Source organism: Salvia splendens, chromosome 21, assembly GCF_004379255.2.
Source record: "Salvia splendens isolate huo1 chromosome 21, SspV2, whole genome shotgun sequence".
Classification (NCBI taxonomy): domain Eukaryota; kingdom Viridiplantae; phylum Streptophyta; class Magnoliopsida; order Lamiales; family Lamiaceae; genus Salvia; species Salvia splendens.
In genome coordinates, this window is record NC_056052.1 from 23,773,512 (window position 1) to 23,799,274 (window position 25,763).

The window sequence follows — 25,763 nt, forward strand, 5'->3', positions numbered from 1 at the left end:
ACATAAAAACTGAACTAAAATGAACACGCATAAAAATTCTTCAAACGTAAAACAGAGAAGAAACATAAGTGCAGTTATTAAAGCCTATATTACAACTCAAAAGAAAATGTATATATCAAAAATTAAAACCAAATTCAATAAATGTACAATAAAATGCAGAGGTTCACTTAACACAAATAACCCATAGAATATCACCTTAATGATGTCAAGGTTCTCGCCTCTATATCCTTCAGCTGTAGGATTGGGGACAGATTATATCACACAAATCTCTCCTGCTTTACGTCAGCTAACCTTACAACGAAAATAAGCTCGAACCTCCATCCCGATAGAGGATTTGAAACGTTTGGAACTGCAACCATCTAGTAACTGCAGCAGAGCCATCCAACATCACAAGAAGCACTACTATCAGAAGCTGTGACTTTGTGGTGCAAGTTCTATTCATCTTCAATGGCTTAAAAGACCAATTTAACTACAGTATGATTTCCAAATCCAACATGCTTGACAGAGCAAAGACGAACTAGTATCTAATGATGGTACTTCTGGCCTTTGAGAATAGTCCAAGCCCTGTAAACCATAACATAATTCATAAAGAGTCGAAACCATCTAAACACGCACGGGAAACTATGGAGTTTGACTGATATGTTTCTCGCCTGTAGAGCTGCTCTGCCAACACAACCAGTGCAATTTCATGATTTAAGACCAAAGATGATAACCGGATTGATACATCAGCTCTCTCTCTCAATTGCCTTCCATGCCCGTATGGCCCACCAACACAGAACAGTATGCTTGAAGCCCCCTATTGCAAGCAAGAACTCAGTGCATGCATCGTAAGTAGCAGATACCAGATTCAATACAAGATGAGTAAAGCCTATCTACCGGTTTCCTTTCCCTACGTCTATTTTGTCTGCGTTTTTTTAAGCACATAGTTAGCTTCACCCTCAGAATGTGAGTACACCTAGTGGTTGCTAAAAACGAGCATGGAAATTAATAGATTGGACCATTCAAATCATACAAAGGACACAGGCTTTCTCCCACTCGTTATGACATGAAATACAGTGAGAATTAAGTGTAGTCACATACTGTATTTCCAGCATCTGCAATTAGGGACGCCATTTGCTCTGAACTCACATCACGTCCACGCTCATCCAACATCACAATTTGCATCCACATGATGAGAAAAAAATAAGACACGAACTCCCTCATTAAAACTATCCCGCATTTGGGACAAGATCTTTGATAGATTACAAGAAGAAAAGCTATCAAAGTGCAACCAGAAAGAGGTTCACCACAGAGGTCTACCCATTCATTGGACTTGATGAGTCCCATCACAGCCATATCCTCATGTTCAATCTGAACCATTGAGTCACTGTGAAAAGGAAATAATACAATTGTAAGAATCATACTGCATACTCTCTAGATCTGTACTTTAAGAAATAACATTATGAAATCATACTGCATCTTTTTAACATGGAAGAGAAGTCCTTAAATATTAGAAATTGCATGGTGTCAACAATCCTATATTACAATTATTTACAAATTGAATCTATATCCTATCAAATGTAATCATTCATCCATTTATCGGGTTTATCGGCACAAGGAAACAGAAAATTTACTGGATTGCATTTTGCTGTATTGTTATGAAGTTAATGAATTAAACAAACCGAGCATTTTTAGGGTTGGACTTGATTCGAACATCTTGGACAGGGCAATAATGCTTGAGCTTCTCAGTATACTCGTCAACCACGAGCTGAATCCCCGCCGACCTCTTCTTCCCAACCGTCAGAATTCGAATCGGCAGCGCTCTCTTCAACCAAATATAAAAGCGCATTGTAATTCACCACGAATTCAACATAAAAATTTTGAAATTGGGAACTTCACAAATTGAACATAGCTTCACCCCGCCGATACTCTGTGGAACTTCAGAAATTCAACTTGAAATTTTGAAATTGGGAAGCAAGAGTTTACCACAGATTGGGCCGCGCACTTGCAACGGTTGCCTGATTGAGAGGATGATTAGAAAATGTGTGACGAAGAAAGTAACGGCGGAAAATTGAGCAGAGGAGTTAACCTGAAGAAGGGAGGGGGATTTTAACGGTGGCGAAGATAGCTGATTCCATTCTCACCCTTTAGCATATTCAAATGCAAGAGATTGAGCAGCAGGCTGAGTAGCTGAAGGTATTCGGAAAAAATCAAAGAAAAGCTGAAACAAGCAGCTAAGAAGAAGCTGCGGAATTTCGAAGTTAAAGAAGTGAAGAAGCGTTGTAAAGAAGAAGAAACGTGAAAACGTTAATAACTAGCGTCGGCTTCAACTAAATCAATAAACGGATAACAGAATGACGAACTGGAGAGAAGTTGGAACGGCTATGAGCTGTTTAATCTTAATTCATTCATGAAAGTAGTTTGTTGTTGTGAAGTGCGAGAATCTGGTGATTATTTGCAAAGTGTATCTTTCCTTCTTCATTCCAGTTCATTCCTTACATCACAATACATTCTTCTTTTACTTCAAATTGGTAGAAGTAGAATTATTATTTCACAAAACAAGGGACTTAAATGCACAAACAAATACTATTATCACATCAATAAAAATTGTGCTGAGCATACAAGAAAATCATGACAAGTTTCCTACAAATTGGCAGACTACTACAACTTCTAACCAGTTTCATCAGATTCATATTCTGAAAGCTCATTACAACCTGCCTCTGATTCAGATTCGAATTCGAACTCACAACCCTTCCTCTCCCTCTTGTACACTCCCCGGCTTCTATCCAAAAATCCACTCTTCATCATGCTCGCGTACTTATCCCGAATATCAGCCAGTGGGTGCTTCTCAACCAGCTGTCCACGCTCGTACCCCTCTCTCAGCACCACAGTCTGCGTCGCCCCCTTCTTCGAAATGTAGAAGATCTCCGGATGCCTTTCAAACGCCTTGGTGAACTTCTGAGGCATGGCAAGAGGCGCGCGAAGGTTGCTCAAGTTCTTCCTCTCAATCTTCTTGTGTATTGTGAGATGGAGAAGCTCATGAAACACTCCAACAAGCCTCTTCTCGGCCACATCAGTCCTCGGATCCAGATGAGACGCGTCTGCGTAAGGGCTAGTGTAAGGCAGCTTCTGCCACTCGTGCAGCCACTCCATACACTTCCTCTTCAGCCCAAAGCCCCTCGTGAATCCAATGGGAAACGACAAAGGCTCGTTATTTCCCGAACTAATCGAGCTCCTCGACTCCAAATTCGACAATGCCAAGCGATCATCCCAAGCTAGCAGTTTCAATCCCACGCGATCATCAGGAAGCCTCACGTACGAAAACAAATCCGGATGCTTACGGATGAACTTATCCTCGAAATCGAGTGGCAACCCTAAATCCCACCACAGCTGATCGATTGTCTGGAGAGGGAGCAATCTCTCCCTTGTGAGCATAAGCAGTTTCCGGAGCCTGTTCAAGATATCCACGTAGCAATCCTCACACACAACACGCAGTTCCTGAGAGCGAACATCCGAAGCTTCGGGCGATAATCTGTACCACGGAACAGGGGTGCCGCTGGAATCGGGGAGGTGAAATTCGTGGAAAATGTTGGGGTAGCGACGGATGAAGGTGGAGAGTTTGAGGTCGGAAGGGAGGTTGAGGTGGCGGCGGTGGCGGGAGAGGCGGTGGATGGGGAGAGAGAGATTGGAGGCGGAGGCTATGAGAGAAATTAGGGTACAGGTAGCTTTGAGATGAATGCTGCCGGAAACTACGGGATCAAGTGCGGCGTCTTTTACCCACTTGAGCTTCACGTTGACGAGATTCCGCGCCTGAATGTGGATGAATGGGTGGAAGCAGGCGGCGGCGGAAGCAAGATTGATTAAATCCCGGCTACGATTGAACATTAATGCTTCAGCTTCTCAGTATACACATCAACAACGAGCTGAATCCGATCTCTAATTCCCGTCAGAATTCGAATCGGCAGCTCCTTTCAAACAAATTTCACAAATTCAACATAAAATTTTGAAATTGGGAAGTTGATTCCATTCTCCATAAATCACCCAAAATTTGAAATTTTTTCGATGCCTAGAAAAGGAACATACCAGATTCTTCTATTCCAACCAAAACAAAAAGACGAAAAAAAGAAAGCAGAATGAAATGACGAAAAACTCCTCCGCTTAGACTATACAGATATCGCGTTCGCATTCACAATTTCGTCAATTTTATTAAGAGTGTGGAGAAGGGGGAGAAGCTTCGCGAGACGACGCCTGGATCTTTTCTGCATAGATTTTGTGAATTTCTGTCTGTTCAAAGATTCAGGTACGCCATCAATGTCTTGCTATCCTCTATTGTGGCATTAGGATTTTCGCGGATTTGTATTTCTGAATACTTGATATTTGTTGATCAAGTTTGCATCTTTGTTTTTTTTTGTGATTCTGTTTCGAAAATCTGAATGCGAAAGAACTTGAATGAAAGATATGGATAATGCGATGTGCTGAGAAGAGAGATGCTGTGCCATCTCAAAGTCAAAACTTGAATGAGAGATAGGAGTAGTTAATTAAGTGAATACTTTAGTAATTCTGCAGAGCATATTATGGAATTCAATAGCACTTGTTTATAGCTTCAGTCAGAGTAGAGATTGCAGATTTAGAAAAAAAATCAGTCTTTTATTACTTGTATTACATATGCATATTGATGGGGTACGTACTAAACAAGCCCAATAGCAGTGACGGCCCATCAGCCCAAAGCCCAAGGAAGAGTATCAGTTCGGCATTACCAAAGAGTTCGGCCCCAGCCTACAGCTCGGTAAAAGCCGACCAATCAAGCTCTACTCTCAGATCGGCAAAAGCTGCTCGGCAATAGTTCAGCAGTTCGGTCTCAGTATTCGACCGAACTGGGAGATAGTGGACTCATGCAGAACCTCCACGACCTCCACTACACGATCTATTTAGTGGTGTCAACTCATGCAGGATCTCATGCAGGATAGCGGACCAAACAAAGAGATAGTGGACCCATGCAGGATCTCATGACCTCCACGACATCCACGACCTAGTTAGTGGTGATGCAAGCCACGATCTTAGTTCAATGTATAAATAGAACTTAGATCAGATAGACTAAGGAGAAAAAAAGCTCTCTAGACATCAAATATCATATAGCAAGTCTGTATTTGTAAGCTGTAAACCAGATCAAGCAATACAATCTTGCCCTCCTTTCTTCCCGTGGACGTAGATTTACCTCAGTAAATCGAACCACGTAATTCCTTGTGTCGTGATCTATATTTTTTTACCCGCATTTATTACTATCAAAAATTCGTCCAACCATCACTGGCGCCGTCTGTGGGAAACAGAGAACCAAATTTGTGATAAAGCGAATTTTTGACCCTTTTTCCACCCAAAAAAAAAAAAAAAAAAATGCATACCAGATCACGTAACACCCATAATACCGTTCGTGATAACCATGAGGAAGCTAGTCCAGCCCGCAGGTCTGGAAAACAGCCTCGGGAGAAATCTACTTCCAGTTCTCACGGAGAAGGAACAAGCCGCTCAAAGACTCATCGCACCGAGTCTTCCCAGCAGCCCGATTTGAACGAGGCTGTCAAGTTGTTTTTGGCCGAGAAGCAGGAAGAGTTCTTAATTTTCCTGCAAAAGGGCCAAAAGCCGGAGACGAAAACGGTGGATTCTCCCTCCTCATCCAGACATGAAAGTCACTACCGCAGTAGTGCCGTGTCTTCCAGGAAGAAGAATCCTCAACCCCGACATGTTCCTGTTCCTCCTCGGTACCGGAATCACAGGAGAACTCCATCTCCTCCATACCGAAGAGATGTCGGGTTCGCCATGTACGGAGCATTGAAGACTCCGTTCTCGGACGATATCACCCGAACTCCCTTGCCACAGAACTACCGAACTCTGTCGATGACTTATGACGGGTTAGTGAATCCTCATGACTTCCTGGGACGCTATCAGTATAACATGGCGAACCAGGGTCTCAATGAGGTCCATATGTGCAAGCTGTTTCCCGAGCTGCTTATCGGGAACGCGAGAAGGTGGTTCGATAGCCTCCCCCAAGGCAGCATTAGATCTTACCGAGATCTAATGGATGCTTTCCACAGGAGGTTCTTTCAGAAAGCGGAAGCCCGAATCACTTCGGCTCAGCTGCTTTCTATACGTCAAGGTCGCGACGAAAAGATCAGCGACTTTATGACGAGATTCCACAAGGAATGCCTACAAGTAGATGATCTCAATGATCTACTTGTCATTTCGGCATTCCAAAATGGAATCCTGCCCGGAGCTCTCTACAGAAAGCTCGTGGAATGCAGTCCGCAAACAGCTCAAGAGATGTGGGACATTGCGGACCAGTTCTCCCGTGCCGATGAGGCAGACCGTCGCAAACGGTCTTTAGACAGCTCATCCCGAGGAGACAGGAGGAAGCCCGATCATAGCGATCAGGGACATCCTCGCCGAACTCCTTTTGGCGATCAGGGACATACAAGACATTCAAGAATTGGTGCCAAGAGCTGAATATTCAACAGCGGTTCACTTCGGTCTCCCACCCACAAGCAAACGGACAAACGGAGGTAACAAACCGTATCTTGGTGAAAGGGTTAAAAGCTCGGTTAGAACAAGCCAAAGGACAATGGGTAGAAAATCTCCCTCAAGTCCTATGGTCCTACCGAACTACACCCAAAACCTCCAACGGTGAAACTCCGTACAGTCTGGTGTACGGCACTGAAGCCGTGATTCCGGTTGAGATCGGCGTACCCAGTCCCCGAACTCTAAATTTCTCCTCAGAAATGAATGATGACGGACTGAGAGCCGAACTAGATCTGGCCGAAGAAAGAAGAGAATTGGCCTGCATAAAAGTAGCCAAGTACAAGGAGCAAGTAGCCCGGTATTATAACCAAAGGGTGAAAAAGCTGCAATTTCAAGTGGGAGATCTCGTCTTGAGAAACAACGAAGTAAGCCGAGCAGAAAAGCTGGGCAAACTCGAACCCACATGGGAAGGTCCATATCGGGTGTCAGAAGTCCTCGGCAAAGGGTCTTACAAATTGACTCACGTGTCAGGAGAACAAGTACCCCGAACATGGCACATTTCCAACCTCAAGAAGTTCCATTTGCAAGAGACAGTCCGGTCAGTCAGTCTTGTGTCTAGTTCGGTCCTAGAGGTATGTGCTTTCTTTGTTTTTTACTTGTTCTTTGTGCTTGTTTTATAAAAGTTTAAAATCTTGTTCGTCCTTTTTATTTGTCTATGTGCGTTTTGTCTGTCTATGTGCGTGTCGTCTCTTACAAATGTTACTGAGGTATCTTGTTCTTCGAAGGCTGATCCCCTTTTTAGAACATATATAAGCCAACGATTGTGAGTCCAAGCTTCTAAGGAGGATACAAGACCACAATTCAGCTTAAGAAACAAGCAGTTCGTCTGAAACGAACTGCAACAAAGGGAAAGTCCGATCCACGCGATAAAACTCGCCGAATTAGGACAAGGGAAAGTCCGATCCCCAAGTTAGGACAAGGGAAAGTCCGATCCGAGCGATAAAACTCGCCAAATTAGGACACAAGCTTAGTCCGGTCAAAGAAATTTACTTCATAAGACCAAAAACGAGTCCGGTCAAAGAAGTTTACTTCATAAGACCAAAGACGAGTCCGGTCAAAGAAGTTTATTTCATAAGACCGAGGACCAAGTCCGGTCAAAGAAGTTTACTTCATAAGACCAAAGACGAGTCCGGTCAAAGAAGCTTACTTCATAAGACCGAGGACGAGTCCGGTCAAAGAAGTTTACTTCATAAGACCGAGGACGAGCACGATGAAATTTTTTCGCTGAGCTGTAAATACGCAGTGATAGAAGCGAAATGAAGATTTCATTTATTAAAACTTGTTCGGCATATAATTCTGCTGCCCTACGAGAAGGCGTTACGCCATTACAAAGGACTATTCTACTGTCCATGGTTGCTAAAGTTGAGCCATCTATTCACAAAATCCTCGTGAAGCCGAGTTCGGCCATTCCGGGCAGCTGAAGAATAAGCAGGTCGACGAGATGCTCTAATCGACCTACCGCCTCTTCCCTGAGCCCGGGAAGCTCTAGCACCTCGGCGGCGAAGAGCCTCTTCACGAATCATTTGCCGATCTTGCTCACTCATAGTCACCGCTCCTCTGCGAACTTCAGTCCGTCCTCGTCTTGACGTCTCCGGTTGTTCCTGAGTTCGTTGCTGACTTGGAGTAGGGTTTTGAGCAAGTGAATCAGAGGTTTGAGCTGGAGTGCGAGCATCTGTTGGCGGGAAATGCCTAAGGAATCTCTCGATTGAGGGACGCCGGGAAAGAATGATGTCGTACCGAGAAGCCCAGCGCCGCAATGATTTCACGACTTGTTGGCAAGCCGAGCTCTCCAGCGCATTGTTCCTCCGGAGTACATGATATTCCTCCCACAGTTCGTCAACTCGTTCCTGAACTTCAGAGATGGTCATTCCCCCGCGCCTGCAGATGAAATCCTCATACGCAGTCCTCTCAGCGACGGCAGTATTCAGCTCGGCCTCCAGATCTTTCTTTTCGGACTCTAAGTCCTTATTGTCGGCCTCCAGCTTCACTAAACAAGCCAAGAGTTCGTCATTCTTCATCTGGTCAGCTATGGCTTTTTTCTCAGCTTCGTCTAAAGCGGAAGAGTACAGCCGCTTCCAGTGAAGTACCTCCAGCTCCTTAAGAGTTAAGAATACAAAGCAGCTATGTCAGTTCGGCATTTCAGTTTACTGAGCAGGTAGTAAACCACAACAGGCGTAAAAGAGAGTACGAAAAGCTATACGAAGACACAAGTGTAGAAAGAAGAATTTTTTCATTCATAAGAAAAAAAATTTTTACACAAGGAGGGCTTCAAGGCCATTTTACAACAAGGAAGAAACTAAACTAAGAGAAGGGAGACGAAATCATACTCCGCCAGCTTCGTCTCCGGCTCCTCGGTGAGGTTCAGCTTCCTTCTCCTTGTCTGCCTCAGCTTCAGCCTCGGCCTCCCTGCTCCCCCCAGCCTGCTCGGTGCCCCCATCACCGATCTGCAGCACCTCTTGCTCGGCCTGCCCGTCTCCGGTCTGCTGATCAAGCTGCTCGGTCTCACCCTCTCCGTGGAAAATTGGAGCGGGTGAAACTGGCCCTAAGGAGGCAAAGATAGCCTCCATATTCTCGTCCCGGTCAGCTCGGCAACTACGAACTCGGTCAGCAGAAAGCAGGACCGAGGACGAAGCAAGCTCCTCAAGGAGCGGCAGACTCTGGAGACGAGCTGCTATCTCTCGGCCGTACAACGGCAGGACGACTTCGGGCCCCTGCTCGGCATTATCGGTCATCAGTTTCAGCAGATCACCGACAAAGGCCGAAAATTGATTGCTCAGAAAGAGTTTCTCCGCGAAAGCACGGAGAACCTCCCCTTGGGCAACCACGGCGGCAGCATCCCTCCGTTTCGTCTGCTCTCGCTGGATGATGAGCTGGTTTTTGGCAAACTGGGCTTCATCCTGGGCCGAGATCCTAGCAGCTCTGGCCTTCTCAAAGTCTGCCTTAGCCTGTTCGGCCTGGTGACGAGCAGCCGCCAACTTCCTCTGCATCTCAGCATAGTCGCTGGACGCTTTAGAGAGTTCGACTGCGACGAGCTTGCTGAGCATGCTATTCCTCTGAAAATGGAAAAAGGAAAGAGTCAACAGAGGGGCCACCAAAAAAACATAGGAAAGAAGCAAAGCCAAAGAATCAAGAAGAGAAGTTACCTCGGCAAAGTCCGTTGGCCATGCAAAAGGCTCACAGACATGCTCCGAAGGGGGCGCCAAGACGATGTCTCTCTCCGGCGCTCTTGGGGGCTTCTGAAGCTTCGCCTTCCCCTTTGCCGAAGTCGACTCCGACTTCTTTGGATCCGAAGAGGTCTTTCGCCTCTTCGGATTCTTCTCGGCATCAGACGCCGAGCTGGTGGTTTTCGGCCTCTCCGGTTCCTTAGATTCGGAGGATTTGCGACCGAGCTTGTTTAGCAAGTTCACTGCCAAAAAGCAAGAAAACAAGGTTAGTTTTCGTCGTCAAGGCAGTAATGCATAAAAAAGAAATCCTCACCCTCAGTCTCGTCGTCCGAAGACGAGGAGTCGAACACGAAGTCGCCCTTGACGAGCTCAGACTCCAAGTACGGCTTCCTAATCATGGGAATCTTATTGAGCTCGGCCTCGAGCTCGTCCAACGGTTCTACCCGAGGATGAGGAATAACGGACTTCGGCCCTCTCCAGGAAAAGTCCGAAGCCGAAGTCCTATTATAAAAAAAGAAACGATTTTGCCATTTCGGCCATTTGGTTTTACAAAAGGCTCTAAAGGGCTGTAAAGGGATCAAGTAAAACCAAGATCCCTTCCTCTTAAACTGGAAGAAATTAAGGATTGTCCTCAGAGACAGATCCTTATCTAGCCTACGCAGTTCGGCAGCAAAGGCCGATAAGTGCCTCCAAGAATTCGGAGTCACCTGACCTAAAGGGAGTTGGAAAAAATCAAGAAGCTCTACAAAAGGTGGGGGAAGAGGGAAACGAAGCCCGCATTCTAAGCAGGCTTCGTAAACGGTGGCATAACCCTCCGGCGGCGAGTTAGCCCTATGATCGTCGTCGGGAATCACCACCTTCCCCCCGGGAAGAAGATATTTTCCGTGTAGGGACATCACAGTGTCCTTACTCAAGATGCTGTGAAAGTATTCTACGGTCTTCTCCCCGGACTCTTTCCGGCTAGAAGATCCCTTACCCCCTTTCCTACCGCTACCTGACTCAGAAGAAGAAGAAGAAGACATGGTTCTTACTCTTTGAAAGTCTGAAGAAATTCTGAAGAAATTCTTGAAAGCGGAAGGAAATTTTTACGCAAAAGAGAGAGAATGCAGAAGAAGCAATAGCAAAAGTGTTCAAATGATGAAGAAAGGACGTATTTATCAGATTCGGAGAAGATTTCAAAATCATCGCACCGTTTCGAATCCCACCTTTTCAGGATTCAACGGCCGGATTTTACTGTCGCATTTAATGCAGTCACGCGCAAGGCACGTCCCCTGACGTCAGCCTCCCCCGTACCTTTATCCAGAATGCCGAAGTGACTCGCTTCGCCGAAGTGATTCACTTCGCTTTTCGGGGGGGTAGTGATGGGGTACGTACTAAACAAGCCCAATAGCAGTGACGGCCCATCAGCCCAAAGCCCAAGGAAGAGTATCAGTTCGGCATTACCAAAGAGTTCGGCCCCAGCCTACAGCTCGGTAAAAGCCGACCAATCAAGCTCTACTCTCAGATCGGCAAAAGCTGCTCGGCAATAGTTCAGCAGTTCGGTCTCAGTATTCGACCGAACTGGGAGATAGTGGACTCATGCAGAACCTCCACGACCTCCACTACACGATCTATTTAGTGGTGTCAACTCATGCAGGATCTCATGCAGGATAGCGGACCAAACAAAGAGATAGTGGACCCATGCAGGATCTCATGACCTCCACGACATCCACGACCTAGTTAGTGGTGATGCAAGCCACGATCTTAGTTCAATGTATAAATAGAACTTAGATCAGATAGACTAAGGAGAAAAAAAGCTCTCTAGACATCAAATATCATATAGCAAGTCTGTATTTGTAAGCTGTAAACCAGATCAAGCAATACAATCTTGCCCTCCTTTCTTCCCGTGGACGTAGATTTACCTCAGTAAATCGAACCACGTAATTCCTTGTGTCGTGATCTATATTTTTTTACCCGCATTTATTACTATCAAAAATTCGTCCAACCATCACATATCTATACATGAATGTGTGTGTGTGTAAACCAGTCATGCCACTGCAACAAGTATACATTTAACCACCATATCAGCTAAATATGATAGTGAAATTACAGCTAAAATCAAGTTGTCCTGCGATTTTGTACACTGCAATCAATTTTCATAATTTTGAGCTGAGAAAACCTGCAAATGTTGTCAAACTTGTCAAGATTGGGAGAAAGAGATGTCAGCTTATGAAAATGTTGTTGCTGCCAAGCTGAGGCTGAAGGGAAAAGCTTTGGATGTGAGGAACGCAGGTATAAAAAAGAAACGGAAGCACAAAGAGCGATATATCCTATCGTATCATGCTGCTGGCCACGACCAGTTGACAGGTTTACCACAATATTCTTCACCTCTCTGAATTAGATAGTTCAACTTGTCATGTTTCTGTCTGGTCCTTTTCTTGTTTCATTAGTTCTCTATATGGAATCAACTAGCAGAAGCTGAATGTGGCTGAGAGGTGTTTGTATAATTTGTGGTGCAGATGAAAACAACGCCTTGGTATCTTCGGACAACACATATTGGGATGGAAATGGAGGAGAGGACGAGCGCTTGACTCCAGCAGAAAGACGCTACATGGAACAGCGACAGAAGATCGAGCTGAAGAGACTTGCGAAGGCTGCTAAGAAGTCTCACCGTGATCGCATCGAGGAATTTAATCAGTATTTGGCTAATCTGAGTGAGCACTATGACATCCCCAAAGTAGGGCCTGGCTAACTACTATGCTTCACCATTCTGTACTTCAAAACTAAGTTGATGTACATTTTTCACAATCTCCTCATTCTTATAACATAAAGGTTTCATTATTCACATTTCCATGGTCTCTCATTCTCAATACAAATCAATGAGATGATTACAAGAATCATAATCTCATGTCAATCTTTGGAAGACAAATAGAGAGCCTCTGGAGCCTTTCCCTAATCTGATCTTGTCGTCTACGTATGTGATTTGGAGCTTCACTTCACTCTGGCCGCCATATCTGAACCCAGCTCCACCAACCTTGAGCTCAGGTGCCTCAAACACTACTTGTATCCATTTGTCATCCAAAGCCGTCAGTTTCCCTGCCATCCAACACCCGATCGAGATCAAACACTCAGACAGTTACAGATTAATAGAGGGAGTGGGGAAATTACCCTTTAACGAGACTTCTCCATCAATGAAGCCCAAGAGAGAGAAGGATACTCGATTCCTCACAATGTCAGGGGCCTCGACCACCTGAATCATCTCCTTGGTCTTGAACACGAGCCGGCCTAATGCACTCCGGTATTCACCACCAGGGGATGTGGGATTTGAACAATACACAACGTCCCACTCTGTTGCAAGGATTTAACAAAACAACACTGGTTAACTTTTGGAAACATACAATGCAACATATATAGTTTCCATCTTAAGTCATAAACAACAGTAACTAGCAGCAGTATTCACCTCCAAATATGAGGGGACACTTGACCGGCTCACTGACGCAAAATTTCTGCAGTTCATCAGCTACTTCCGCGACCTTTTGGTGTTCATTGCCTGCCAGCAGAACTCCTCTATCTGTTTGCACTACCTAGTCAGCAAATGATGAATCTCAGTTTCACTTTCGTCGAAAATAAACGCATACATATCTTTCTTCATAGACATACACGTGGCATACATAATGTTTCATGGCTAAGAATCAAGTCTCCTCAATACAAATGCATAACATTCATGGGAAATATAGTCTTGTTTACCAAAATTGAGGAAAATGTAAAGAAGATGTAAACAGCCAAACCACAACTGTATTTTATTCTGTGCTCCTCAAAGTGGAAATGCCAAACAATGAATAGTTTTCAACAAAAACATAGGAAATGCCAAGGACATTTAGGTGATGAACACTTGCTGCTTAAGCTTAAGTATGTGCAGGCAACAATATAAAAGATAGGAATCTCAATTGTTAAGTGAAAGGAATTTAGATCTAAACAAGAGCTACTGTGATAATGTGACGCAAGCAGCAGTAAAGAAAACAAATTACCCCTTCCGATACCTTAATTGACTAAAGAAAACTTAAAATCCCTAATTGAGTGACGTTCATATCCCCCAATTTCAAATATTCATACCGCTCAGCTCTAGCAAGATACACAATTGATAAAAAATAACCTCGCCAACAAAAGAAAATTCGAAAGACAGAGATCCGTTTGATTAAAGAAATCTACCTTGGACAGAATGTTCTCTACCAAATCATCGGGCTTAGACAGCGGGAGAGCCGCCGCGGACAGCGAAGCACAGACGCCGGCGGAGGATCGAGCTCGGCGTGGAAGAGAAATGGAGTGCGGCGAATTCCTCGGAGAGGGAAATGGAAGTGGGAATTTGGCAACAGCATTTGCAGCAGAAGAAGTGGTGATGGAAGCCATACAATATTTCAAAGCCGTAGTTTGCTTTGTGGTATTATTATCGTCGGTACTTCTGTTATTTTTTATGAGAAGTGGGAAATCTCCAGGCGGGTCCCACTACAGTATGGTTTCGCGGGCTGAGTTGTGCCACGTCGGCAAATACAAATATTCCGTTATCATATTTCATTGGGCTTTTATTTATCGGCCCAATAACTATTGCTGATAAAATAAGCCCAAATTAAGGCCACCCGCAACCCGTTACGCCGGTGGCTCGAAGCCCGTTCCTCCGTGACGAGACGCGGGGGATGCGTTGCAGCGTCCCCAGCCCGCCGAGACACCCGTCTCTCCGAGACGCTCGCCACGCTCGCGCGACGTGGCGTGCTCCGGCGCCATGCATGACGCCTACTCGCCGCCCCGCGAGTGAGTTTCGTCACGCTGACGCAATAAATTATTTTTTTAAAAAAATTCAAATTTAATAAAAAAATTTAAAATTTGAAAAACAGTAATATTACCAATTTTCGATCGTTTTCCTATTTATTATTATTTTTTTATTTTTTACTCTATAAATACTCCTATTTCATCCTCATTTCACACACAAACACACATCTATTCTTCTCAAATCATCTCTCTTTCAACTCCAATTTTCATCTCAAATCAACTCTTTTATTCTTCCCCCAAAGTTAATCGATCTAATGGATCCATATGAGCAAATGCGTCGAATAATGGAAGAATCACTTGAAGAAGATCGACGTCGGGAGGCGGAGGAAGCCGCCCCGCCCCAAAGACGCTCCTAGACTTACATCCATCATAACCGGGAGGAAGCCGCCGCAAGGTTAGTCCACGCCTACTTCTGCGATAACCCGGTTTGGGAGATACCTACTTCCGTCGACGTTTCCGCATGCGGAAACCGCTATTTCTCCATATTGCAAATACATTGGCAGTCCGAGAAGAGTTCTTCCAAGAAAGGTTCGACGCCGTCGGCCGTCCCGGCCACCCGACGCTGCAGAAATGTACTGCAGCAATCCGTCAACTTGCGACTGGACAAACGGCGGATGTATTCGACGAATACCTCCACATTGGAGAAAGCACTGGGAGAATGTGCTTGATGTGTTCGACGAATACCTTCACTGACGAATTTCTCCAGAGGCAAAGCACGACAGATTGTCAGTTTCTGCTCCACCTTCACGAAGAAGTGCACGGATTCCCCGGGATGCTTGGCAGCGTCGATTGCATGCACTGGCAATGGAAGAATTGCCTTGTCATGTGGAGGGGGTCGTACACTAGCGGCCACAAAGGCACCCACCCCACCGTTATACTCGAGGTCGTTGCCGACTACCGGCTATGGATCTAGCATGCGTACTTCGGGGTCCCCGGATCGAGCAACGACATAAACGTGCTCCAGCAATCCGACCTCTTCGCCGAAGTTTTGGATGGTAAAGCGTCGGCCATCAACTTCATTGCTAACAACCGGCAGTATAAAATGGGGTACAATCTTGCCGACGACATCTACCTGAAGTGGTCAACCTTCGTGAAGACGTGCAACAGGCCTGTGAACGCAAAGCAGATTCTTTTTGCGTAGAAGCAGGAGGCTGCTCGCAAGGATGTGGAGAGGGCGTTCGGGGTTCTCCAAGCGCGCTTCAATATAATCAAAGCTTCGGCTCGTACGTGGTTCATGGAGAGTATGGTTGACATCATGTATACGTGCATAATCTTGCACAACATGATTGTCCAAGACGAAGGACCTGAGGCGGGAAATTGGTTCGACCCTGAAGCCCCCGGAGCTCTATCGCAAGTAGTCCGCCTCGCAATGGAGTGCATCCGTCTATACAAGAACCGTTGTCTATTCGGGCAAGGACACGTGACTCTACCGCCCACGCCCAACTCCAAGATGATCTAATGGAGCACATTTGAGAAAAATTTGGCGGAGAAAATTATTAAATTATGTATTTTTAAATTTTTTTAGGATTTTACGAATTTTATGTTGTAATTTTATTTTATTTAATGAAGTGTGTTTTTATTAATTGAATTTGTTGGAAATAAAAATAAAAAATAAAATTGAATGAATAGTAATTCAACATACGGTTAAAAAGGACGGATAAGAGATGAAGGATTGCAGGTTATGTCCCTTAATTAAGAGATGAAGTAAAAAGGTATAGTGGGGCCCATGAATAGTAATTTAAGAGACGGTTAAGGGACGGATAAAAGACAACGTTTGCATATGGCCTAATGCTGTTAAAATTGTGTGCCATGTGGCAAGATACGAAAAGAGTAAAGTGATCAGTGAAGGGTCATTTCCAATTTTCCAGGTTTGACGTTCAAGACCCATTAAAGACTCCTCAAACTAAGGTAGAAATTCTATCTCGACACAGTACACTACCTTCTACAAGTGAAATTTGTGGGAGAAAGTAGGAATTTTAATTTTAGGTTGCTGAAATCCTAAGTGTCATTGTTTCTGTTGCTTGAATGTTGATGGGTGTTATTCTAATTGTCTAATTTGGGTTTCGAATTTGTTGTTAATGGTGAATTGAGCATGAAAATGAAGAAATCCTAAGGTGTGGAGAATGCTAGAGGAGCCGAAAACTTTGAAGCATTCAATGAGGATTTTTTGGGTCGATTCTTGCTAAAATGAATCATGCATGATTAATTAAGTATGAATTATGTTCGAAAATTTGGCTAGTAAGCTTTGAGGTTGATCTTAGTTTAAATGCTTTGGAGGCTAATTCTTGATGATTATTATAGTGGGCATGATTTAAATGATGTTGGTATATTAAAGGCTGAATCTTGAATGGAAATAAAAATGGTGGTAATTTATTGTGATCTTAAGCTGTTATTGCTATAACTATAGTGGAATCTATGTTTATAGATTAAAGGAAAATGTTGACGCTTAGGATAGTAGAAACTTTGTTTTAACAATTTTTAACGAGTCTTTAGAAGCATTCTATATTTCTATATCTTTATAGGAATTAGGATTTAAGAAATTTGCTTGCTATGTTCATAAATTGTTAGAAAATAACTGTCAGAAGCTGTCAACTTCTGGTAGGCTGTAAAAACAGTTATGATCCCAAACCACATGAGATCCCAAAACAGTTGTGATCCCAAACCACAGCTGTCAACACTTCATGAAAATTCTAGGCTGGAATTGAGTTATAGGAGCATGCAGCATATGATTCGAAATGTCTGTGACTTGTGACTTGATGCAGTTATTATTCTTCATCAGATATCGAGATGTCAAATGATGAAGCCTCTAGTGAAATAGTTTCTCAGTCTGAGGAGATTCCCGCAGCCCCTATCCTGATTCCAGGGTTGGAGGCAATTGTGCAGACTTTGGCAACCGCTTTACGACAGACTAGACAGTCATCAATTTTGAAAACATTATATGAAATTTGACCTGAGCAGCTCAGGGGAAGGCTTGACGATGACCCAGCTAAGGCCGATTACTGGTTGGAACAAGTAAAGAGAGTTTTCACTTTTATGCCATATACGGCAGAGGAGAAATTACTGTGCGCGGTAGCACTACTGAAAGATGAGGCTTACAGGTGGTGGGGAGATATTATCCAGGTCGTGGTTGCCGGAACAGTGACATGGGAATTCTTCCGGGAGAAGTTCACCGCTATGCATGGGATATAGTTTCTACGTGAGAAGACATGTGTCGTAGATTCAAAGGAGGATTGAACAGTAGCATTCAACTGGCATTGCTGGGAATAGAGACCTCGGATTTAACTAAATTATTTCACTTCGCACAAGCTGTTGAGCGGTTAAAGGCAGAAGAAGAAGCTGAAAGAAATGCTAAGAGTCGGGGCAAAAGGGCTGCAGAATCTTCCCACCCGGCATCCGGGAAAAAGATTTAGAGATTTCAGGGGAAGTAGAAATTCAGCACTTAACAGATACCCTGCATGCATGCATTGTGGGAAATGCATATTCTCTATTACAATTTGAATAACTTATGACATTTGTGAAACTGCATTCTATCACACATTTCCTTGGAAATGTTAGATGCTCTGAATTGGATTTGAATATTGCTATGAATGTGAATGTGATCATACAATTGGAATAGTTGGTTCCCAGTAAGGTATCAATAGTTGAACTTTATAACTTATAAGAATTGATAGTGTAACATTTCTCTAAATTCCAAAATTATGTTCTAATGTACAAATATGCTATTCAGCTTGTCGAAGTTCACCACTTTCCAATATTTTCCCTTGCAGATTACTTTATCAATCTCCCCACATTAATCGTGTAGGCGTGCAGCTGCGTTCATCAAGACTTCTGCCTTTTGCTTGTATGTATATATGTAGAACCACTTTCAAGATAATCTTATGTTGTAAGTTATTCTAAAAATTGATTTAGGCCATTTGCTACCCAGGTAATTTAGTATAAGTCTTAAAATATGGACTGAGATTTTGTTGGCAAGTTTGAAAATAATAAAAAAGTATTCCAACATGCATAATATATTATGGTATTGTCACATTAGAGTAAGGAAAAACCAATATAATATTTCATTATTCATGGTAAACAGCACAACCTCAGAATTCTATTATAATTTCCTGCTTCAAGCTTCTTCAAGTAGGTCTACAGATTATATATAAAAAAGTAGTTTAACTATCTAAAAGCTGATTACTTAAAACAACAACATGCATCTCTTCATCTTCTTCACCACACATTGATTGGATCAGACTGTGTAATGCTGCTGGATCGTATCGATGTCGAGTCCTTTCAGCTTCACCACAGATTCGACGTGCCCCTTCAGCGTGTGCAGCTCTCGCAGCCTGCATCACAAAGCCAATGCAATCTCACCAATACATACATATCACATGACAGTGTGTGTGGTTTGTTGAAGTTGGGGGGATTTTTTAGTACCTCGCAACCTCTGCTCGTCGTTTGGCCTGCTCAGCTATCTCGGACAACTCTCTGTAGCTGTTCTTCTCATTGAAGAGATTGGAGGTTTCCGGTGGCTGAAGGCCGTGCAAAGTCCTTTGTGCAGCAGCCCACTGAGCCTCTCTCTCTTCTTTCCCATAGTTGGATTTGGTGGTGAATGCAGTCTATACACAAACAATGAGAGCTTATGCATTAGCCCGTAAACCAACCAAGCTATACTCGTATGCTATCAATCACACCCCTATCTGGTCGAACCTAGAAAGATTGTCGTGGAAGAGAAAACGTACCTTGTTCTCCAAAAGATTATCCCACGCCTTCCCACTCAGTACGTAGCGAATGCAGAACTTGAGGATGTCGAGAGGGAAGTAGGTGACAATGCTGTAGAGCCAGATGACCCCCGCCCAGCCCCATCCGCACCCTTTGATCTTCGCAAAGGTCCAGTTCGCGTAAACAGCTATCAACGTCGCTACCTATCACAAAAAATCGGCTAATATCAGAGTCAGCATCTTAACAATGATGATGAATGCAGCTCTTGCAGATGGTGCTCTTACCAACTGAGCTATCAGGAAAGCGCCCAGCAGGAACATCCCGGGCCGCTCAGCAAACGACCAGCTACGAGACCTTGTCACGAAGATGAGCGCTTGGCTCACAATGCTCACTTGCAGGTACAACACAGCCATTATCTCCTCAGGACTGTCTTTCAAAGGCCTCACACCGAACTTGTCCTGCAAATAAACGGGAATCGAGAAATGACTAAAATGCGCGTAAAATTAGGGAAACTCGAGACCTTGTGCTTACAGATAAAATAGTGGTGTCCTTCACAAGCCAGAAGAATAGTACTGTCCCTAATGCCAAGTAGCCTCCCAAGACGACTCCTGTGGCGAAAATCTCCTTGAGTTTCCAGCTGTCTGGGACCGGAGATGGCTTTACCCGATCCTTTGAGATAGTCATGATTGTTCCTGTTAGTCATATGCAATGTGTGAATACATGTGGTGCTATGTAGTATTAGGCAGTGATTATGATGCAGTTTTGGAGCTTAACAGTTAACTAACCGTCGTTTAATATGGCAATTATCAGAACCATGAACGGAGCGAAGTCGAACTTCCATATCAGAGCTATAAGCATGAATCCAAACTGTATTTTTTTGCACAGAAAAAAGAGTTTCAATTTTGCCTGATGAGGAGAAAGCTAGTGCTGAGACATGGCGTTTTTCAAACACTTACCACTATACGGATTGTGATTGAGACGGCGTATATCTGCAGAAAGACATCGAATATAGTAACAGTTCAGTGAGTTATGCAGCAGCTAAAGATGCATAGAGTGATGAAATGAAATGAGCAAACACACTCACAGTGTAATTCTTCATTCTCTGGAAAATAGCCCTGCTCGTGAGCACTGCGCTTATGATGACGCTCAGCCCCGGCTCTGTCAAGACGATGTCTGATGCGCCTCGAGCAGCATCCGTTGCATCAGCAACAGCAATGCCTATATCTGCCTTCTTCAGAGCCGGAGCATCGTTCACACCATCCCCTGTCATACCACATATGTGCTTCCTCTCTTGCAATCTCTTCACGATTTCGTATTTGTGCTCTGCAGTTCGTTCACATGGAACAGTTTCATATTACAGCATTGATTAGCATGAAACAGAAATAGACGAAAAATTAAGGTAAACTCACCAGGAAAAACTCCAGCAAAGCCATCGGCTTTCTCGATCAGCTCATCCACAGGAAGTGCTGCTATAGATTTGTCCTTGTCTTGTCCAAGCAACGAAGAGGACGGGTACATGTTCGTCCCCATTCCAAGCCTGCGCCCCGTCTCCTTTGCAATGGCTAGCTGATCACCTGAGAAACGAGGAACGAGTGAGTAACTGTTTGAGAAACTAAACACCCATGTGATTGATTCGTTACCAGTGATCATCTTCACATTCACACCAAGATTCAAGGCTCTCTGGATTGTTTCTGCACTGTCATGCCTAGGCGGATCGAACAAAGGCAGCAGGCCAACGAGCTGCCACGGCCCTCCAAGACTTTCCTTCGTCTTCTCAGGAACTTCTTGTCTGGCAACTCCCAAAGAACGAAGCCCGCGTTCAGCAAACTTATCTATAACAGAATGAACTTTCTTCCTCACATCGTCCTTGCTATGACAAAGTTCCAATATCTACACAGATGGGGAAAAAGGCTATAATTATAGGTGAAAGTATTTGTGAGAGAGAGTCAATCTTTAAGCTTTAGCATACCTGCTCGGGTGCACCTTTGCTCGCGCGATGCCAGTTCCCGTTGGAATCTATGTAGGTTAATGCAGTCCTCTTATCCACAGGGTTGAAAGGCAGAAAATGCACCTCTCTTATACCAGCTCTCGCCTCCTTTGGATCAGCAAGCATCCCTACAATGGCAGCATCTATGGCATCTTGATTCTCAGTTCTCGAAGCCCGAGCAGCGAGCAAAATCACCTGCTCTCTATCCAATCCCTTCACAAAAACTTCAATTAGGCTCTTGTCAACAGTCAACTTGTTCAAAGTGAGTGTTCCTGTTTTGTCACTGCAGAGGACATCCATCCCGGCCATTTCCTCTATGGCTGTCATTCGTTTCGTGATGGCGCCCTGCTGAGAGAGCCGGTGGGATCCAATAGCCATGGTAACGGACAACACGGTTGGCATGGCAATGGGGATCCCTCCAATCAAGAGGACCAGCAGATTGTCAATCCCGTCCCTGTACTTGCGGTGCTGTATGGGGTACATGACTATGATCTCGATGATTATCCCCACGAAGATGGAGCAGATGCAGAAGTTCCCGATGGCGGTCAGAACCTGCTGGAAGTGTCCAACTTGGTTGGTGCTGTCCACCAGATGAGCAGCCTTGCCAAAGAACGTGTGGACTCCCGTTGCAATGACAACAGCCTCGATCTCTCCTTGCTTGCACGTTGACCCGGAGAAGACCTCATCCGAGGGGCTCTTGGTCACTGGGAGGGACTCTCCGGTCAATGCAGATTGGTCGACTTTCAAGGGGTCGCCTTCAAGGAGACGAGCATCAGCAGGGATGATATCTCCTAGCTTAATGCTTATTATGTCACCCGGGACAAGGATGGCCGCGTCCTGCTCAGTCCATCGACCGTCTCTCAAGACCTAAACCACATCATAAGTCGTAAAACATTGTTGCAACTGAAATCTTGAGTCCATCAATCAAGTTATACCTTGGTTTTTGGCGCGAGTCCAGCCATGAGAGCTGCAGCAGCGTTGCCAGCATTGTTTTCTTCGATGAAACTGATGGTGGAGTTGATGAACAGAAGCGCGACAATGCCAACGAAGTCCTGCCAGTCGGGAGGCCTGCCATCCCCGTTGGCTAGGACTATAGCCATCAGGGCAGCAGCCTCCATGACCCATGACAGTGGGTTCCACATGAAGCCTAGAAACTTGAGAAGCTTGCTTTCCTACATGTAATAATCATTCTTTCTCAAACATAATATAATTCAAAACAGAATTTGATGAAGAAACAAGACAATGTGATCAAACCTTTTTCTCTTCCAATTTGTTTGGACCAAATATTTTCAGCCTGTTCTCGCCTTCCTCCGAAGTAAGGCCTTCTCTCGTGCATTTTAGCTGCTCGAATACTTCATCTACAGGAATCCTTTCCTAAAAATTGGACATTCAAATTGTTGTTCAATCTATTGAAAAATGCTCCTATTTAACCAGCATTCTCTCTTCTTCAATTCATCACTACTTTTCTTTCACTTGGTGATGTTAATTTTACCTTTGATATACTTGAGTTTTGGTTTATCAAGGCATACATTTATCAGATTATTATATCAGGTTTCATCTTTAACTATGCGAGAAGTTCTGTAGAAGCTCACTTGAACTAACTTATACAAGGTGTTAGTTAACAAATCACATATCTCAAAATTACTATTACTTTTTACTCAAAAAAGCAAAAAATTACTATCACTTTATTATATATTTTCTTTTTGTGTTAATTCTCATCTGCCTTTGAAAAGACAAAAACTGAGTGAAGGCAATGTGCATCATGTGAAAAACATAAATGATATAAACCAAACCAATTAAAGCTCTCCAAAAAGAAGAAGAATAAGCAAAGCAAAGAATCACATAATAAAAAGTAACAAAAACTCTGTAAAATCAATTGTTAAGTGTTTAAGAAGCTTAGAAAAACCCAAAAACAAAATAAACTTTATATGATAATTCTCCATATATATAGTGGCAGATTGTGAGCATATATGCATACTACACACTAACAAAGAAATATTGATACTTACCGAGATTCGGATGTTATCTTGATTGCAAATATTAAAATAATAGTACTTAATTTGTTGTGATATTAAAAGAAATCATTCGAGTTAGAAAAGTAGGATGAAACTTTCTCAAGAATCATTTCTAATTCTAGTAATCTGTTGCCATAATTTGCAAATAAAAAGGAGAAAAATCTTATTGTTCACTTTTCCCAAGAGTGATTTTTTTTCCTGTTGAGAAGAAAATGAAGCCAACTATTCCACATGCACCAACTAGAATTTAGCTTTGATTCCAAGCAAAAAAAGAATTACATGCTTTACTTAGTTCTTTGTGAGCACAGATCATGGAATGCAACATGCTACAACAAAATCACAATAAAATAGTAAATTAAGCAATTTCCAAACAAAATTCTTGCATGCAAATAACATAAAAATTATGATGTACAATTTATGAAAATTCACGATAAGTAATCAAATTTTCTGGCATATACTATAAACCCAAACACACAAATACACACACACACACCCCAATGTGTGCATAGTTTTGCTAAAGTAAACCAAGTCCCACAAGCATGTATCTTTGCATAAAACTGATGATAAAAGCTTCAAGAATATCAAGCAAAGTGTATAACAAAACAAACACACTCTTGTGAAAGAAAGAAAGAAAACACACACACACACACACACACACATGCATATTATGTATATGTATGTATTGATACAAACCAAATCAACAGCTTCATTCTTGATCTCTTCAAGACTGATGCCCTTTGTGCTGCCCATGTTGAAGGAGAAGACAGAAAAAGAGCTAAAAAATTATCAACTTCAAGAAGAAGAGAGAAGCTAGTGAAAGACCATGATTCTTGCTTGGATGAGAGAGAATGAAGAGAGATAGAGGTGATTTGGTAGTAGGAGAAATGAAGAGGGGGTTGAGTAGCATATAAATCCAACAAAGTAAAATGGATGACATGACACAGTCATATATGTGTGTCAAGATTGGACAAAGGGCAGAAGCACAACCAAAAAAAGTAAGGAAAGACTATCAACTTTTAAATTCACATGCAAGATCCAAAGCCAATGGCTTATGCTTTCTTCCTTAGCATCATTTCTCCCTTTCTTTTTTATTGTCCCTATTGATTGAGACAAATTTTAATACAAAAATTGTAAAATCAGAAAAATGGGTTAAAGTATTTATTTTTGATAATGTGTATTATATAGTATTTTTTTCCTTTCTATAAAATAAATAGTACTAGTAGTAAGTTATTTTATTTTATTTTGCTAAGTAATGGTGCCTTGTGATCACTACATTTCTTTGAGAAAATCATGCGTTTCTCGACTCTTCCTTGCCAACCTCCCACTAGCTATTTGATGGGTTAGATTTTTCAGTTATTAATATAAATGGAATTTGAAGTAGTAGTATTATTTTTGTTTTATTATGATTTGTTTGTTTGAGGACATAATCTCTTCATGTGAAGAGGCGTGGGCTTGACCTTTTTGATCCAATTGTACTTTTTTTTATGAACTTTCACATGGACCTTACCTTCATCATACATACATATTGCAATCATGTGAAGCTGTTACTTTTTTCCTTCTTCAATATAAAAAAAATAGATTTCAAACAGAAATATAAGTAAATCAACTCCATTCCAATTGGAATATGAATAGTTTGACTACAATTCCCTATCGAATCTAAATTGAAATTGGAACTGAAATTGAATCTATGCTTCAGGCCAATTTACCTCTTTCAAATAATCATGAGTTTTGTAACGACTAATTCGATTATAAATACTTAAAGAAAGAGAGTTCAATTATTCATTTATTCCTAACGATTAAGTAGAAAGGAAATGGACACATTAGTTTCATTTGAGAAAATGGAACTTAGTTGTATCAAATATGATTGCCTCATCAAATAAGAAATTTAAAAGGTTAGAGTACGTTAGATATTGTGACTAAACTCTACAAAAAAATCAACCAAGTTTAATTTAATTACACCAAGTGATCAAACACCAAACTGAACATATAGGAGTATTTGATTTTTTTTTCAATTGCATTATCTTCTAAAACAGTATATTTAATTTTATGTAGTACATTTCTTAATAGTGGATGTCTTATTCCAAAAGTACGTAAAAGTTAAAACCCAAACTTTGTGAAATGGAATTATAAAAGTAGCACTATTCATGGGATGAACGATTGATTTATTTATTTTTGTTTGTGAGACGTGTAAGATTATTGGACAATAACTAGGTAGAATATGTATGTTATTTATTTTATAACTATTTTTTTTGAGGGGCTAAAATTAAAAGAAAATGAAAGATATAGCACTAGAAAAAGCATTGGTCCATACGAATAACTAATTGGAGTCTGTCTCAGGGAATCGGAATCATGTTCTTCTAATCTTAAATTCTTAATAAACATTTATGTCAATCGATCATTTTAATATTCCATCATACTCAAATTAAATAGTGAAAAGCTTCAAAGTTGAAATCTTGTGTACAAATCAATCATTAGTTTAATAATTAAATTGATCATAGTTTATGAGATGGCTATGATCACTCTCAATAAGCTTAATTAAAA

General features: G+C 42.6%; 5 protein-coding genes across 10 annotated transcripts; 1 reads left to right on the forward strand and 4 right to left on the reverse strand.

The window, feature by feature from the left end:
- Positions 1–89: 89 nt before the first annotated feature.
- Positions 90–2,430, reverse strand: LOC121784646 (putative RNA methyltransferase At5g10620). Of its 4 annotated transcripts, XM_042182839.1 has the most exons (7): positions 2,069–2,430; positions 1,966–1,997; positions 1,662–1,804; positions 1,299–1,366; positions 1,081–1,157; positions 651–796; positions 90–564 (listed from the first exon to the last, which is right to left on the reverse strand). In XM_042182839.1, exons 1-7 carry the CDS (start codon positions 2,115–2,117, stop codon positions 525–527), a joined length of 555 nt encoding a protein of 184 aa, XP_042038773.1. In that variant the 5' UTR covers positions 2,118–2,430; the 3' UTR covers positions 90–524. The 4 variants fall into 4 exon arrangements, with proteins under 4 accessions (XP_042038773.1, XP_042038772.1, XP_042038771.1 ...); XM_042182838.1 differs by having other exon boundaries at positions 90–796; XM_042182837.1 differs by having other exon boundaries at positions 1,081–1,366.
- Positions 2,431–2,543: 113 nt separating this feature from the next.
- Positions 2,544–4,053, reverse strand: LOC121784645 (protein WHAT'S THIS FACTOR 9, mitochondrial). The gene has a single exon (XM_042182835.1). It carries the CDS (start codon positions 3,862–3,864, stop codon positions 2,650–2,652), a length of 1,215 nt encoding a protein of 404 aa, XP_042038769.1. The 5' UTR covers positions 3,865–4,053; the 3' UTR covers positions 2,544–2,649.
- A 78-nt stretch (positions 4,054–4,131) lies between these two features.
- On the forward strand, positions 4,132–12,539 carry LOC121784648 (protein FAM32A-like). The gene is made up of 3 exons (XM_042182841.1): positions 4,132–4,279; positions 11,898–12,059; positions 12,212–12,539. The coding sequence occupies exons 2-3, from the start codon at positions 11,912–11,914 to the stop codon at positions 12,442–12,444; spliced, it is 381 nt and encodes a 126-aa protein (XP_042038775.1). The 5' UTR covers positions 4,132–4,279; positions 11,898–11,911; the 3' UTR covers positions 12,445–12,539.
- On the reverse strand, positions 12,491–14,124 carry LOC121784647 (probable plastid-lipid-associated protein 8, chloroplastic). The gene is made up of 4 exons (XM_042182840.1): positions 13,902–14,124; positions 13,153–13,276; positions 12,861–13,040; positions 12,491–12,788 (listed from the first exon to the last, which is right to left on the reverse strand). The coding sequence occupies exons 1-4, from the start codon at positions 14,097–14,099 to the stop codon at positions 12,598–12,600; spliced, it is 693 nt and encodes a 230-aa protein (XP_042038774.1). The 5' UTR covers positions 14,100–14,124; the 3' UTR covers positions 12,491–12,597.
- Positions 14,125–18,551: 4,427 nt separating this feature from the next.
- LOC121784644 (plasma membrane ATPase 4-like) lies at positions 18,552–24,139 on the reverse strand. Of its 3 annotated transcripts, none has more exons than XM_042182831.1 (14): positions 23,916–24,135; positions 22,462–22,581; positions 22,143–22,379; positions 21,190–22,074; positions 20,861–21,110; positions 20,630–20,794; positions 20,305–20,543; positions 20,177–20,209; positions 20,006–20,087; positions 19,752–19,912; positions 19,505–19,678; positions 19,241–19,423; positions 18,936–19,117; positions 18,552–18,844 (listed from the first exon to the last, which is right to left on the reverse strand). In XM_042182831.1, the coding sequence occupies exons 1-14, from the start codon at positions 23,970–23,972 to the stop codon at positions 18,748–18,750; spliced, it is 2,865 nt and encodes a 954-aa protein (XP_042038765.1). In that variant the 5' UTR covers positions 23,973–24,135; the 3' UTR covers positions 18,552–18,747. The 3 variants fall into 3 exon arrangements, with proteins under 3 accessions (XP_042038765.1, XP_042038766.1, XP_042038767.1); XM_042182832.1 differs by lacking the exon at positions 23,916–24,135 and adding an exon at positions 22,700–23,859; XM_042182833.1 differs by lacking the exons at positions 18,552–18,844; positions 18,936–19,117 and having other exon boundaries at positions 19,299–19,440; positions 23,916–24,139.
- Positions 24,140–25,763: the final 1,624 nt, after the last annotated feature.